This window comes from Candoia aspera, chromosome 2 (genome assembly GCF_035149785.1).
Source record: "Candoia aspera isolate rCanAsp1 chromosome 2, rCanAsp1.hap2, whole genome shotgun sequence".
Taxonomy (NCBI): Eukaryota; Metazoa; Chordata; class Lepidosauria; order Squamata; family Boidae; genus Candoia; species Candoia aspera.
The window spans coordinates 159536860-159554331 of NC_086154.1; the positions used below are offsets into that span (position 1 = coordinate 159536860).

Here is a 17472-nt window from a genome sequence, read left to right on the forward strand (position 1 = left end):
TAGGCCTGCCAGGAGCCTGGTGTGGCAGCAGCAACAGCAAGCCCAGCATCAACAGAGCCCCCACACTAAGGAGGTGGAAGAAGATGGCGAAGGTCAGCTGGGGGCAATGGGGAGTGGTAGGGGTAACCAGCAAAGTGCAGGGTAGCCAAAAGGGCAGAGATGGGAGGGAGATAGGCAGGTGGGGGGAGTTGAAGTGGAGGCAAGTGCATTAGAGCAAGAGACGCATAAGTCTGCGCCTAACAATGGCACAGTCCTGGTCTAACAACTGCAACTACGACTACTGGAACTGCTATCTCTAAGCAATGTGATCACATGATGTTTTGTAACAACCGCTTCGCTTAGCAATGGAAAATCTGGTCCAAATTAGGGTAGTTAAGCGAGGACTACCTGTATTTACCAATGCTGGGAGAGATATGGGACTATCTGAATAGAAGCAAGAAAGCTGCTCCTAATTTAAACATGGTATGTAGCTGCCTCTGAAAGTTCTCTGAAGGAATATCATGTTAAACTTTTAAAAGGTATATGCTAATAAAAGAAGCTTCAACTCATTTATGACTGAATTGAGAAATAAAAAGAGTCCTCTACTGTGCAAAGCTCAGATTTATAAAAGATGAGCTCTGTAAAAGAGGATGAGTTCCGGGGGAATGGATATTTAAGAAGAGGGCTAAACCCAGCTGCTGAGATATAACAAGATACAACTGACAAAAGTGTAAATGTCAATCAAGACAGAGATATTAGTCAAAGAAATGATAGAATGCAGCTACCTAAGGACTTGCTGAAGGCCTCACAAGACACTGGGGGAAGTGGTCCTTGGAGCAACTTTTCAGCCTCAAGGTCCACATGTCATGCTGGATGGTAGTCTTGCCCCATTTCAGCATCAATGTACATACAAATGAGTGGAACTTGCATCATACTACTTGATCTGCAATCTTGCTGATTTTGACCTCCCACTGCGGAGACCACTGCAGTCATCTTACTGGGCATTTTCTCAGCTATGAAAATCTATTTGTCTAAATAGCAGAAGGTAGCTGTGGGTTTCAAAAGTGAGTAGACTGGTCCCTTGGAACCTCTCCAGATAAGGAGAGGAAAGGAGATTGCCCACATGTGCTTTGGATGGCTACTCCTCGCAAGGAGACTGCAAGGCAGTGGTTCTCTGTGGGTTTGAGTGTCAGGAGACGACAGGATTAGCCATCTTGCTCGCAACTGCGGCGGAGACTTTTAAAGGACACTACATTTGCAAACCTCACTTTCTGAACACTTTTTAAATCACTCATCAACTACTTCTAAGCTAACCTTCGGACCAACAAGTTGAAAATGCCGGGTGGGTCTGCCTTCAATCCTGAATGAAGTAAAATTTTAATCTAAGTGTAAGAATTTAAAGTCTGAAATAAACAGCAAAAAGCTAAATAAGATTTTGATCTTAGAAAGTTATAAACAGACAAAGGGTCCAGATAAAATTGGAATATTGAAATTTTTACAATAAGATTTTGGAATGAATTATAAAAAACAAACAGCTTCTCATGGAAAATGGATTCTGTTTTGGTTTTTATAAGATAAAACAAAGGTAAGTAATTTCATGATTTCAAAAACTGGACACTAGAAGGGACTAAAGTTTTTAGGTAAAGATTTACAAACCTGTAAAATGTTGCAAAATTGTGGGGGGAGATAGGCAATGATAAAATTTTGATAGATAGATAAATGTTTTAACAATGAAAATACTGATGGAGATTTTTGAAGAATGGGATCAGAAAATAGTAGTCCCAAATATCAACAATGTCAGGAATGATGTCTGCTTCTATGGATAGACTATGTCCAAAAAGATGTTATTGAAGAAATGACAGATGTAGAACAAATTTTAGCTGGCAAGATAGAGATGGTATCAAAAGTGGATTTACAACTGACAGGCCAAGAGAATGACTTAGAAAAGGTTGTTTCACTGGATCTACAAAATAAATTTGCTTTAAAATTTAAAAGGGAAATACAAATGACAAACCAAGAGGGTAACCTGGATATTTTTTTTCCTACTGGATTTACAAAAGAGGCTTGTTATAGTCTTGAAGAACCCTGTGGGATGGGACAAAGAAAAAATGAAGAGAAATCAAATCCTATGACAAAATTTTAATGAACTAAAGATTAAGACTGTCAGAAGTAAAAGGAAGGAATATAAAGCTGGTTTATTTGATCAAGGTTAAAACAAGGTATGTTGTTACCTCTGGCAACCCCTTACAGACTTTCTGCTGACACCAGAATTGAAGAGATGATGTTTTATGGGTTTGTTTATAAATAAGAGATGAGATATAGGATGAAGAGATAAATATTTGTAACCTTAGAGGGGATGAAGAGTCACTAAATCTGTTTATACCTTTGATGAAAGTTGGAAGTAACTTCTTTATGTGTTTCTTTTCTCTTTCTTTATAGTCTTACTTTTCTTTTTTCTTTCTTCTTTCTCTTTTTTCTTGCACTTTTTACTCCTTTCTATTCTCTTTTAAGTTTAGTTTGTATTAGATTTTACTATTATAATCAAAATTCTTAAAAAGAATGGGTACAGGAAAATCTGGAAGAGCAAATAACAAATTGCTTCTTCTTTCTGTATCTTGCAAATCTAGTTCTATAGTTATTATTAAGGAAAGTGATCCTTAAATTCTGTGTTTGATTCAGATTCTGCACTTCGTTACTAATAAACAAAACAAAAATAAAGTGTAACTGTGAAGTTATCAAATTCTCTGTAAGCTACTGCTCCGATGTCATTACTGACTGCTAGGAAATCAGACAATGCTTCCAACTTAAGTTTCAGGTTGTCAGACATGCTTACTGTTTAGAATCATTGGTAGAGAATCAGGACCCAGACTTCCTGCTCTTTCTCACGAACATGAAGCTGCGGTTGACAGCATGCAGGATGCTAAAGCTGAAACTATGAGTGCCTGTGCATGTGCCTTTGCAGAAAAACTGAGGCGCTTCAGAATAGAGGGACTAGAGCAAGGGTCCTCAAACTATGATCAGAGATGACACATACACCCCAGGGATCACAAGCCATTTAAGAATGGAGGTTGTACTTTTTTAAAAACTTGTCTCGAGCACTATAGTTAAACTGGGATTACTGCATATCACTAAGGTTACAAATTGGTTTTTTCTATCTGTTTCCTTTCCTTACCAGAGGTAAGGGAAATCTCTGAACTGTGCCAATATTTGATTTTTCATTATGTATGTTATAAAACATTATTTTTACATAATTGTTTTATACTTGTAGACCTATTTATTTTACTAAATATTTAAATTTAAGGATAAAAATCTGTTATGTCAAAAACATTGTTGAAATTTTGGTAATTTACTTTGGTGAAAGCATAATATATTTCATGGATTAGGGGTTTAATGCAGCTGAAATGACAAATTTCCATTTTGTTGAGCATAACAAATGACACCAGCTAGTCATGTTATTAGACGTTGGCATTGACAATTATGTTTGATCAGTGCAAAATCAGTTCTTCCGGGTTAAGGAAATATTTTTTTAGGCTAAGGTAAAGGTAAAGGTAAAGGTAAAGTCTTATTTGAGTTTCATTTCTGGTGACCTCATAGACCATCCATGCAGTTTACCTGGCAAGAATACAGAATAGAAGAGGTTTGCCACTGCCTTTACAATAACTTTTTTACTTTCCTATCTAGTCTCCAGCCCTGGAATTCCTTGGCAGTTTTCCCATTCAAGTACAAACCAGGTAATCTTATCCAGTAGAAGCCAAAGACCTATCTGATATTGAAGAGGTGAGACACTGTGATTGACAAGGAGTTAGAAGGTGGATTGGAAAATCAAACTTCAATTAAAAGCATAGACATCAACTTCAGTAAACACAAGATACGCTGATAGTACCTTATGGCAGGTCCAAACAGAGCACATGTGGCTTAGTCTCCAAGTTGATGTGGGGTAAATGTATTAGGCTATCAGCTTAAAGCAGACATCATCAGGATGGAGAACTCTGCTTCACTCCTAAACCGATTTGTCAGTCCCAGAACAGCTGACAGTAGTTTAACTAAAATGTAGTTGCACCCATTCCTGGATCCACATGCCTTTCTCACAGTCACCCATGCCCTAGTCACCTCCCATTTAGACTACTGCAATGCACTCTACATGGGGCTGCCCTTGAAGAGTATCTGGAAGCTTCAGTTGGTTCAAAATGCAGTGGCTGCACAATTTTGCACAAGTCTAGATTTGCGCACGTGTCACCTCTTTTGCAGCAGCTGCATTGGTTGCCGATTTGCTTCCGGGTCCAATCCAAGGTGCTGGTTCTCATCTTTAAAGCCCCACATGGTTTGGGGCCTGGTTATTTGACAGACTGCCTTTTCCTAGTCATATCTACCTGGCCCACCAGAGCAGGGAGGCAGGGTATGTTATGGATCCCTTCTATGAAGGAAGTTCATCCAGAGGGACCACAAAAATGGGTTTTCTCTGTGGTGGCTCCCTCCCTGTGGAACATCATTCCCCCAGAGATTAGATTGGCACCCATCTTGATGTTTTTCCAAAAGGCCCTGAAGGCATGGTTCTGTCAGAGGGCCTGGGGACCACAGGTTGAGACGGAGCTGATCAAGTGGCTGATCTGATTGCGTCTGTAGCCGCCACGGGGGGTGGGGGGTTGACAGGTTTTTATATTGTGGATTTTAATTTTGTAAGCCTCCTGGAGTCACTGTGAGTTGGGTGGCCATATAAATTTGTTAAACAAACAAACAAACAAACAGAGGGAATGTACATTATTGCAAGCTGCAACTATCTTGGCCTACAAAAACTGATCAAGATACAATCCATTGCATCCTCTTTATTTCTGTCATCATTTGTGCAATCAGCAGTATGAGAGGAAGTATACTGAGAGAGCCCTCTGAGAGAGTATTTGTACTCTCTTGACAGTACAAATATTACAAATATCAAAAGATATCCCTGACCATCAGTTAATTACTATAATGAATCAGTTAAAAGCCCTGAAGCTTGAACCTGCTGTCTCTACTGTTTATTTTCAGAAATGAGTTAATTCCTTCTCTAAACAAGATGCTATTTGAGAAAGTGAGAAAACACATACCACAAGCAGTGGTCAATGGAACAGCATATCATTCTACAAAAGTCCCATAGCCTGATTGCAAACACACCATTGTTATTTTATCATTTCGGAATTACAAACAACTTTTGAAAACCACAGCTACCTTCTGCTATTAGACAAATAGATTTTCATAGCTGAGAAAATGCCCACTAAGAAGACTGGAGTGGTATCCACAATGGGGGTCAAAATCAGCAAGATTGCAGACCAAGTATTATGATGCAAGTTCCACCCTTTTGGATGTGTGCTGACACTGAAATGGAGCAACACTTCCATCAGGATGGTCTGTCTGCCACCTGATTTTACCCCCTCATTAATGGGATGCAAGGCAACCAGAACATCTTAAATAAGAACAAAACTGGAGAGATCTTGGTTATCTACTGTTAAGTCACCAACCTTCTTTTCAACTTCATTCCAATGTTTGACAAGATTTGCTAAGTTGGATGAATGCATTTGTCAGTAAGCAACACATAACAGAAGAGCTCAGTTATCTGTTCATGTCAGTAAAGACAAAAGGACACCTTAGAAACTAAGTCAGTGTCACATCTGCATTTTTTTATTTTTTGATGGAAGCTTGATTAAAAACTCAGTTAATTTTTTTTTAACAAATCTGGAACAGAACAGGTACAAAGGAAAAATGCAAAAATGTATATAGGATTATTAACCAGGGGCATTTAAAAAAAAAATTTAAGTCCAGGGCTCCTGCTATCTTGGTCAAGCTCCCTGCAGAAGCCCTTATGTGTCTGGAAATGCAGAGGAGGGGTAGGTCTGATCCCCATGTTGATATTCAAAGAAGCAGAGGAAAAACACATGAGAGGGTTGTTCCAAATCTACTCTTCCAAAACTATTTCTCCATACACAAACAGGTAGTAATAGAGTACAGCTACGCAAAGAAACATTACTGTGTTACTGTTATGACTGCAAGAATAATAAAGATATTAATAAACTTATATGCTAACATTGTTTTAAATTAGTTCCTTGATCTAGCCCTGTCTCATTTTGTGAACTGCCATATTTCCATTTCAGCCATTTTATGGCAGTACCCTGATATCAATCAAGTTCAAAGGTGGCTTTTCACTAGATCAGGGTTTCTCAACCAGGATTCCATGGAACCGTAGGGTTCTGCGAGAGGTCACTAGGGGTTCTCTGGGAGATCACGATTTATTTTAAAAATTACTTCAAATTTGGGCAATTTCACATTAAAGAGGTAAGTTTCATTCTTTTAGTTTAAGAACATTGTTAATGCATATATACATGCCTACACATGAAACAAATATAATCATTTTGTAACTTCTGGGCTATATTAAAGGCAAAACTGAAGTACTTTGGCCACATAATGAGAAGACAGGACACCCTGGAGAAGATGCTGATGCTATGGAGAGTGGAAGGCAAAAGGAAGAGGGGCCGACCAAGGGCAAGGTGGATGGATGATATTCTAGAGGTGACGGACTCATCCCTGGGGGAGCTGGGGGTGTTGACGACCGACAGGAAGCTCTGGCGTGGGCTGTCCATGAAGTCACAAAGAGTCGGAAGCGACTGAACAAATAAACAACAACAACAACCTTCTGGCCTATATTTGAGCCTGAATGTACAGGGGTTCCCTGAGGCCTGAAAAATATTTCAAGGGTTCCTCCAGGGTCAAAAGGTTGAGAAAGGCTGCATTAGACTAACACCAAAGCAAATAAAGGTACACTTCCTAAACTCAGGCTGTTATAATCTAGTATTTCAAACCTGAGCGACAGAAATTAATGGGAATAAAAAGGATGTCTAGGCTAACATAATTTCTAGAAAAGGCTCTAAATAGATGCTATTATTTCAGTACTGGTGAAAGATATATAATGAATATAAAGGCTCCTCATAAAGTACTAATTTCAAAATTACCTAACTTCACAATTTAAACAGCTGTTTCTTCAGGAGATAAATTTCACTTAGTAACTTTCTTTGGAAAATGTCACTTTGATACTCCAAAAAGTTGTTACATTATTTTCTCACTTTCTGCTTCCTGTATAGTAGTTTTCCCTCCACATTAGAACAGATATTCACTATTAGAATATATGAAATGTACTTCAAGAAGAATCTCCCCAGGAAGAACTTAAAACCAAAGCAAGTAGTTATAGGGAAAGAGTTCCCAGTCATAACGAAGTCCTGAGCTGTTGAGGGCTTTAAAGGTCAGAGTCACTACAGTATCTTGAAATGGGCCCACAAGTAAATGGACAAGCGTTGCAGCTCCCTCATGAGCAGTGTAATATGATTCCCTCTAGCTACAGCTGTTAACAACCTAGCTGCTGCATTTTGCAATATTTGAGTTTAAGAACAGGCCTAGACACATTACATGTGGTAGAGTTGCAGAGCCAATAATTTTGTATGGGAATATAACAGAAACTAAAACCAAAATGATAGCAGCATGAGGAAAAGGCAACATAATGTAAATCTTATAGACAGGATATGCTGGGCTAGAAAGCAGACTTCAATAATAATAATGAGTGATGAGAAAAGGATCTTGGCAAAATAAACAGGTTGAGATTAGACAGAAAAGAAAAAAAGCTATAAACAAAGCATGCAACTGGGAATAGGACCCACAGAATGCAGTAGGACTCCTTTTTAAATAAACCTGCCCAGAACTGGGCTGAAATTACAATAAAAACAAGTCTGTACCACTGTTTGTTCATTCCATTGTTTAAACAGACTATGTGTAAAATAGGTAAATCAAAATATCATGGACCATTTTTAGAAACACTGGCCTTCAGCACCATAAGCAAAGCTCTTATATATTTATTGACTGGAAGAACTCTGAGCTAAAAGGCAATCAAGTGCCATACAAAATCAGGCTAGGATTGGCAGAAAAAACTGTTCGGTGCTCATTTTATACACACTTAATCAAATTGGATTTCCTGAACCCATCTGAAAACTATTGGAATTTTGTAGTATTGTTCACAAGAGTAAACATGATAATCTACATATTAAATCTATATATTAAAGAAAAGTGCATAATTTTTCCTAGTTTGTGGTGGGATGGAGAGATAGTATTACAAAAGGAAAAGCATGTATAAAAATATACATCACAATGATGCATCAAAATGTAAATATATGAAGTTTTTTTTTTTGGATAATTGACAAACTGATGAGGAAAAAGGACCAAACTATTTGCAATGAAAAAATTAAATGGATATAATCAACCCTAGATCAGGCATTTTTGCCCTAACAATGCAGGCCACTAGGAAACTTGTGACTTTGCATAAATAGTGATATCGCTCCTGTGCAATGTACAGAAGCTAAGACTATTTTCATTCAAACATACAGGGTAGCCATCAGAAATACTGCAGCATATAAACATTTTTAAATAGCCAATATCTGTATCCAGAGTATCACTTATCCTTTACTATGGAATATACTAAGACTCATATATTTAATCAGTTGAACGTGAGAACAATTAATTATAGAAGAATTATAGGTTATATATTAGACCCAGGGTCTAAATGAACATGAGAGCCAGTCTGGTGTGGTTATGGCACCAGGCTAGAAACCAGGAGACCGTGAGTTACAGTCCCACCTCAGGCATGAAGCCAGCTGGGTGACTTTGGGCCAGTCACTTTCTCTCAGCCCTAGGAAGGAGGCAATGGCACACTTCTGAAATCTTGCCAAGAAAACTGCAGGGACTAGTCCAGGTAGTTGCCAGGAGTCAAAGGTACCAAAAAAATAAAAAACTCTGGATATACTGACATTTTCCCACCATTTAATATTATATATATCTATGCTGCAATCTTTTGGATGCATTCCTGGGAATAAATTTAACTATTAAAAACTTTCCTATACTACTCTTCATCAAAATACTATAGAGTATAGTTCCAAGTAATCATATATCTGATAACAACAGAAGAATACAGATTTTTGACAGATGAGAGTTTACCTTGGCCTGAGGTAATACAGTATATGCAATTTGTGCACTTGCTACTCTTTACAATTTGCTGGTTTTCCAGATTCTTGCAAAAACTTACTCTCAAGTTTCAAAAAAAATCTTGATTACAGAGTTTGCATTTTGCTTTAATGTTAATCCTTGTCCCAAATTAAATTCAGTTTGAAATACCAGCACTATGGAAGCTTTAAAACTTTTGAGATTATTTCTTGTAATCTGGAAACTTGTGCCTAAGAGTTTTCAAGTTTATATGTAATGACAATTTTTATATTTGAATTGACCTTTATATAGTACTTATGATACAACATAAACGCATAAACTGCTTTAAGTCTACATGCTTCATCTCTTAATCAAGTGTATAAGCCATCACAGAAGTTGGTGGACTTCTACCTTCATTTTTTAAACCTTGACCAAAAATTTCAATAACCAAAATTCTATATGGATTATACATTTTAAGGTGTGTGTGTGTGTGTATATATATTCGCACACACACACACACTTAAATATGTAATCAATTTTTGAATCTGAAACAATTCCATTGTTTCTTCTGTCAAATTATATCTGCCTTAGGGTATTTCACACTGGAGCCTTAAGCTGCTTGACTCCTGTGTGTAAACCAGCTAGAAATGAAACCAGATTAAATAATCCCTTTCCAGGTTTCAACCCTTCTTTCCCTTTGGCTATAGTTACAGCCCGGCGTTATCTGAATCATGCCAACCTTGGTCCCTGGCTCATGGCTTCCCTGGTTCCTTGCCCTCTCTACCAGGCCGGGAGGCTGTGCACTAATCACTTTTTTTTCCACGGGTGCCTCTTGGGAGGTGTATGGTTTCCACTAAGAGACCTTTTGTATGAGCCCCTCTTCACACACTCTCCCGCATATCGGACACCCTCCTGTTTGATATGTCCAAGAAACAAAGAAAACACCACAGTTTTACCATTATTCCAGCCACTTGGACTAGAAGAAGAAATTGGTAGAATTCTTTGTCTGGTTTAAGAAAAGAAAAGAAAGATGCACCTTTGGACCTTTCCATCAGTGAATCTGTAAAAGAAAAAAAGGGAAAACAGCTCAGCCTTTCAGTGAACCTGTTTAAAATAACTGGCCCAGCAGCCCAGGATAAAGTGACCATGGGTGCCAGCGACTAGTGTCTGGAGGTCTGGTAGGGAAGGTACATTCCTGCCACGCTGCACAGAACCCAACCAGAGAGGAGGGGTTGCGACTGGGCAGTGCACCTAGCTGGATTAAGGCTGCCTTCCCACTGGGCTGGGAGCATAGACAGGGTACCGCATGGATACTGCCCTCTAGAAATGGTTACTGGTTGGTACCAGAGCTAGGGCGACATGCTCACAGAGAACAGCCCATAGTCCGGCTTGAATAGTCAAAGCCTAAAAGATAGGTAAGAAACGTATGCCAATTTCCACAAAATCCTCAACCTTAACAATGCTAATTGTAAATTATATAGATTAATACAATAATAGGTAAAAGCAATAAAACACAGGAAAGAAATCTTACTTCCAATATCACAACAGTACAAGAATGTAAAAAATCTTAAGTGATATTTTGTGCACTGTAACGATGAAGACATAAAATCATATACTTCTTGCCCGTATTCATCAAGGAGATCTGTATAATGTACAGTTCTGCTTTACATGCAAAACAATTATCTGCTATATAAATCTCAAAAATAAGTTGAAAACAAGGGCGTGAATAGCAAAAATAGATACCAAAAAATATCTATTACAAGAGAATTGATTAAAAAATGGCGATACAGAAATGCTACAACACATTGCAGGAGTAGAATAACTGCTTTACTATTTTTCAAAACAAAAATTGAAATATTAAGTGAAAGCCTGAATCATGCTATGCTTCATCAATCAGCAAATGGTTACTAAATACATAGGAACTATGTCTCATATGATTTAAAAGCACTTATTAAAAAGTTCGATCACTAAAACCTGAGATATTCCAAGATACTCTTGCCATTGATCTGTGAAACTACTAGTGCATAACTACTATTGTACACTCCAAAACTACTGAGTTCATTGCTAACTGCAAAATGTACAGTGGATTTTGGCAGATTGAAACACCAAAGCGTGACCTCAAGTTGACTGAGCGTGTGTGCGTGCATGGCTTAAATATCTGATTTTTCTTGAAAAAGGAATTAAAGAATATAACAAAATTGTTTAAAATGCAAAGAAACAATGTTTAGATCGGGATAAGCAACCTAATACTCCAAATTAGCCTTCTCCAACTTGGACACCTTCCAGATGTGTAGACTTCAATTTCCAGAATTCCCCAGCCAAACTGCCATTGCTGAGAGTTGAATTGCACATATGGAAAGTGCCAAAATTAGGAAAGGGCATTCATGTTCTGGACTACAAATCCCGTAAGGTACAGTTAGCAGAGGAAAGGGTTAGTAGTTTAAAGCATCACTGTCTTTAGAACAGAACCGTCTAATTCTATTCTATACCAAGAGGCTCCACACGTGCAAATCTTTACATCAAATCTATTACAAAGATTTGTAAGATATCTGTAAGATTTAACTGATGCATCTGTCCCACTGTTTGTTTTTTTTAAAAGCCACCGATTAAAACAGTACCACATACTAATTGGACAACATATTTTATCTTAAGACCTGTGCATATACAAACTGCAGTTGGCATTCTTCCTTCTCTCACAAATGAGGAATAATGATGCACATTTACCTACCAAGTATGCTTATTTCAAATGGACTACTTATATTTAAATGTATCAACAAATCAGTTAGTAAGGTATAATGATACATATTGATATTTCTCACTGGAATATTTAAGTAGGCTGAAGCCCTAATATTAATAAACTTTAGATTTTTTTCTTGAAATATTTTACTGCTTACGAAAGAAATAGCATAATGGGCATGCATGTATATTACTGGAATATATTTAAGTAAGCAAATACTGAACAGTTTTCTTCATCATTAATAGCAATGAAAGGAACTGAAAATTACTGGGGATATTATAGATTAACGAAATTCTAAACATTTTATTGAAAACAATTTAGACTCAGATCCTTTTCTTCATCACAACTCAGAATTAAATACTTGGTTGCTTAAAAATAAAAACCACAAGTTGTGCCAGAAAATTAAATATTTGCCAATAAAGAATAAAGTGAGGCAAGAGAAAGGTATCTACCATGGGAAAGTCTCCCTCACACCTCTATTCTATCCCCAAAGAGCCAGAGCTAGAATGATGGTGGAGAGAATTAAATATCCCCTCCCACATCAATCATTTCCTGAAAATACCCTGGGCACACATCCTGATCCAAATTAATTCCATAAGTAAACATAAGATTTGCCCTGACATCCATAGCTTTATCAAAACTGTTGTTTTTAATATTGTAACCAGTTAAATTAAAGGATGGTCAGTCTTTTTTATGATCAAGTGCCACACTTTATTATTTTTTCCATCTCCAAGGGCTACAAGTATGTAATAACCACTAAAGATTGTGAAGGTATCCCTCCTTGGGGCTCTTTTTTCTTACATGGTACTAAAATAGGTGCATTATTCTAGTTACACACCTGTTTCATTGCATAGTTTTTTTAATGGGGTGAACTGCATTGCTGTAACTGCAGTACCACAATCTTGGAGGACACCGAATGTTGTATGTGACCCACTCTGATTTAATTCAAACATTTTTAAAAGCAGAGTTATATGTGAACCAAAGCATTATGTCACAGTATGACTCGTTTGCTTTTGGCTTCAGCATGAAATATGAATCTATCCATTATGGCTTAGTATTAGATGCAAATCAGATACAATAACACAATGTTAACAATGTTAATTTAAAAAAAAAAGATCTTGACTTTGTGCAAGTTGTAAACCCAATCAGTATGTGACCTAGGTTTCAATTCTATGTATGATTCCCCAACCATAGCACCCTTGAGATTTACTGCTTTGAAATCCCAGAATTCCCAGCAATGACCATTCTGGCTGGGAAATCACATAACCATCACTAAAGGTCCCTGGACTGAGAAAGGCTGATATATAGTACTGAGGGTCACATACTGACTGCATTCACAAGCTGCATAAGCCAGGTAACCACACATATTATCACTGAAGTCAGTAGAGACTGTTTCTGAATAGATAGGCGAAGGATTAGTTGTATGCAACTGTTATTTCAAATGAAGAATATCATAAAAACCAACATCACATCTCCCCATGATAATTGACAGAAAAAAGGTACAATTTTACATTTTTTGTGGTCAGCTTTAACTTTCTCCGATCAATAAACTGCAATGGATTCAACGAACACTCTCAGAATTGCAAACTGATATGCTATGCCATTAAAGTGATATAGGATGTAAAGTTTTGAGAAATAAACTGCAACTCCTTAAGGCTTCTCATCTCACATTCATATGGAACAACTGGCACTATATACAATATTCTAGGATTTAAAGATATCAAAACTGTATGACGTTTTCTATGCAAAGCATGCTAATTGTCAGCAATGCTTTTAAAAATCTGAAAAACAAGACATTAAATTAGGATTGGGTCAAATTTAATCTTTAATTCAGACTTGCATAACTTGTAATCCACCAAACCAAACAGTTCACCAGAGACTTCATAAACATGTTGTGCTTACTATGTGGTACTTAAGAATAAAGAGGGGGCTAACACACATTTAGTGTATTGGTTGACTTTGGCTTGCAGAGTTACATATTCTGTTAGTCTTCTGCAGGTCAGCCGCTTCAAACTAAAGTTTCAGAAAATAAGGGTTAAATATGCCATCACATTTTTCAGAAGTAACAACAACCTTTAATACCAAGTAGTAACAGGCCATTTATAGTCTAATAAAATACCTAGGAAGTATCTTGGGAATCACTGCCTTTGGTGGTAGAGCCAATGTCAGAAGCAAGGAAGTAGCCAGTTTAAAGTTTTGTTGCACACCAGTTTTGTTCCACATCAGTGCTTTGAAGTAGAGTTAGCACACCAGAGTATCTTTAAAAACAAGTTATGGCCACTATATCTTACCTTAAGTTTTTTGACACTAGCGGAAATAGAATTATATTAAACTGTATTAGTAGAAAGCATTCAATGCCATACACATTATGATTTATATACTTGTAAAGTTGATTATTCACCACAAAATCCTGATTATTTGTTGAGTATGAAACAGTGAGGTCTAAAATCAAGTGGAACACAGGCCTCAATTTTGGAAAGTATTGCACCACCACTCAAATGAAAATTTATATTCTAGATGGACAATCCTTAAACTGTAAACATTATAGTAAACATTTTTTCCTTATTTACCACACATGAAATAGAACCTGAGAAAATAAATATGCATTCATTGCCAAATCATTTAAAAGCCTGTGACAATGAATCAGAAATACAGAATTCCATAGATGCATTTCTGCAAAACCCAGTGTGCAAAAAAGTACACAAAATATGTGCACAGAAATATTAAAAGAATGCACTATTGTAAGCACATCTGCCACCTCTGTATGATCAAAAACCTGTGGTGTAATACCACAGAAGTTGTAATATAAACAAAATTATACTTGAAGGCAAAATAAACGTCTGATTTTTTTCCTCCTAGATGGAAGCCATAGGATAGACCTAATCAAGGTATGGGTGGAGAAAGCTGCAGAGAGGACATTATGAATCTGACAATTCTTAATTATGGGGACCAAAAAAATAAAACAAAACATTTTTAAAATATAAAAAAAACCACATGCTTCCTTTTGGGAGATCTGATGTAAAAGGACTGAGGATGGAAATCAATACTCACTGCTAACTTTCATGCTGCCAAAGGCTGAAGGCTGCTGCACCGGTTTGCAGCTTTCTGCAAAGGAGGTGGTTCTCGGGCGCCCTGACATGGTTGTTAGCTGTTAGCTTTTCCCCCCTACCGGATCGACTTTCTCCTCCTCTGGTTTCTCTTCCTTCCTTTTCTCTGCTCCGTTTCGTCCTCTCAGCGAAGAGAAGAAAAGCAGAACGTAAAGATCAGCCCCCCCACCCTTAAAGGAGGGCGCCCCCCTTTAGTCTTTTCCCAGCCCCTTTTCCACTTCGCTTTATCGTAAGCAGGCCACCATCCTCTTCATTCCTATTAGCAGCAGCAGCAGCGCCAGGGCTCGCGGCCGCCTCCGCCCAGCCCTACAATCCGGTCACTCCCCGCCCCTTTCTGATGCGAGGGGCAGGAAAGAGAAGCAGCCCCGCTCGGCTTTCTGATGCTACGCCTTTCTTCCTCGCTCGCTCGCCTTCCTTCCTTCCTAGCTAGCGAGTCAGTCACGTGAGAAAGCGACGGCCAGGAGAGGTTCTTTTTTTCCTCGGGGTGGGGGCGCTGGGGAGACACGGTGAAGGGACGGACTATTTCCCCGGCGGAGGAATATGACGCGAAGGATGGCGCGTCCGCTGGCGAAAAGAATCTGACAGAGCGGCGGCCAAACCGCCGGGGCCGTATGAGGAGAGGCGGCGGGGGCAGGAAGGGCGCGGGGGAGGGGCGGCCTGAGGAGCGGGCTCCTGCCTTCCTTCCTTCCTGCCTACCTGCCTCGTCACTCCGTCTCTTTCTCGTCAACGCGGGGGCCAAGTGCCGCTGGAGTTCTCCTCATAGCGCCCGTGCGGCGGGCAAGTCGCGTCCGGAGGGGCGGCTCAGGCGGATGGCGCTGCAGTGCAGTTGGAGGACAGCGGGGCGGTCCATGGTGCTGCTACTGCTGCTGCTGAAAGCGGCAGATCTTTCCGACTCAGCCGGCTGCGGCGTTGCTGGCGGTGGGTCTCGCTTGGCCCCGCCTCCGCCACCCCTTCGCTCGGGTTCCTTTGTCCGCTACGCGCTTACGGGGCCGTTGCAGCTTCTTTCCTCTCAGTTGCTGTTGATACGACCTCAAGGTTCTTTCTAGCTCCTTGCTCCGCTTACGCGCCCCTACGGACTACTCTTCGGGAATACGGAACCGACCGCCCCATTTCTCCGGACTCGGAAGGAGCCACTGCGCTCTCGTCGGTGTTACGCATGCACTCCCCCCAAAGCCGAGCTACGCAGCCTTGCTAAGCGTCTTCCGTGGATGCCGAGCCGAACAGCCGAACGTCTCCGAGCCGAACAGCTTCGGAGGGAAATCCAATCAGGAGAAAGTTAACGCGGAGAGCCCTCCCTTCTAGCACTACATCGGGACCAATCGCCGCAGGTGGAAGGGAAGCATCCGCGCTATATAAGCAGCCAATGACAGAAGGGCTACGAAAATAATCGGACAGCACATTCTTTCCTTTCTGGGATCCAATGAAGAGCGTCGGGGGTTGAATTGTCACCCCCTGCGGAACCAATGGAACACGCGGATGCTTCCCACGGCATTTGGACGAACCCGGAGAGGAGGCTGACGCGAAATGGGCGGGCCTTCAACGGGAACTTCTTTGCCGTTCCAGGGAGCTTTTCGGGGCGCGAGCGGCTTCGTCTGGTGGCTGCTGCTGCTGCAAGGGAGGCAGCGTTCTTTCGTCGCCCCGAAAGCGCGGCTGCAACTCGGATTTTCTCTTGGTGGAAGTTGCGGTGCTTTGATGGCTGTTTCTTGCCAGCTCCGGTGGGGGGAAGTTGGTTGGGTGCAAATGTCGGTACCGCTTTAGGGACGCAGTAAAGTGCAGACGTCGCCCTGCGCGCTGATGGCCGAGCTGGTCTTAGCCGTGCAGCGGTTTGAGGGGAGAAGGGAAGTCCCAGCACGACGAAAGGTGGGTCTGCTTAGCTAAGCATTCCACGATGCTTGCCCGATGCTTCCGAACAAGGAATGAGAACAGCAGCATGGTTCACCTCTGCATTTGGTGCCTCTAAACGTTAATCTTATAGACCACAGATATGAATGTATTAACTATTGAGAAGACGGAATCAAGTAGCTACATCGTCTAAGAGACCATTTTGTTACATTGGCCAGAAATTTCTCATGCCAGGTCAGCATTGATTTGTCAAGAATAAGTCTTGGTAGGCTAACCTTATCTCATTTTTGATCAAGGGTATAACATCTAACAATACTTAGAACACTTAGATTAGCAAACTATACGTGGGCTTGATGTGAATATTACGCTCAAGACTCTTGAAGAATTCATCAGATTGAAGGGAGATACTAAGTGGTGTACTGCAGGGTTCTGTTCCTGTTGCATTTTTATTATCGAGGTGAATGAATGGCTATGAAATACACAGATGACACAAAATTGGATGTGATAACTAATGTCATAGAAGAAAGCAACAACAAAACCTTGAAACATTTACTGAAAATAACATAATATTTCATAGACATTAATGCAAAGTTCTTCACTTTGGAGAAAAAGATGGGGGGGGCTGTTATGCCTAGCTGAAAAGGAGTCTGGAATTGTAGTTGATTAGAATTTGAATAAGTCATCAGTGTAATGTTGTTGCGAAAGAACTGTAGTTTTATATTGCATCAGTAGAAATATAATTTCTACTGCTAGGAGTAGTAGTTACTCTGTATTTTGCGTTGATCATATCCTGCCTGGTAGAAATCGTTCTACTATTCA

At 39.7% G+C, this 17472-nt stretch overlaps 1 protein-coding gene across 3 annotated transcripts in view; it reads right to left on the reverse strand.

Moving 5' to 3' along the window:
* GSK3B (glycogen synthase kinase 3 beta) overlaps positions 1-15577 on the reverse strand; it is a 102886-nt gene extending 87309 nt beyond the window's left edge. For 2 of the 3 annotated variants that reach the window (XM_063294597.1, XM_063294595.1), the window contains exon 1: positions 14756-15154. In XM_063294597.1, the coding sequence (XP_063150667.1) occupies positions 14756-14843 (88 nt within the window). In that variant the 5' untranslated portion in view covers positions 14844-15154. Of the gene's footprint in view, positions 1-14755; positions 15155-15507 lie in introns of those variants that run through there. The other variant, XM_063294596.1, reaches the window with a different exon arrangement.
* Between the last annotated feature and the right edge of the window lie 1895 nt (positions 15578-17472).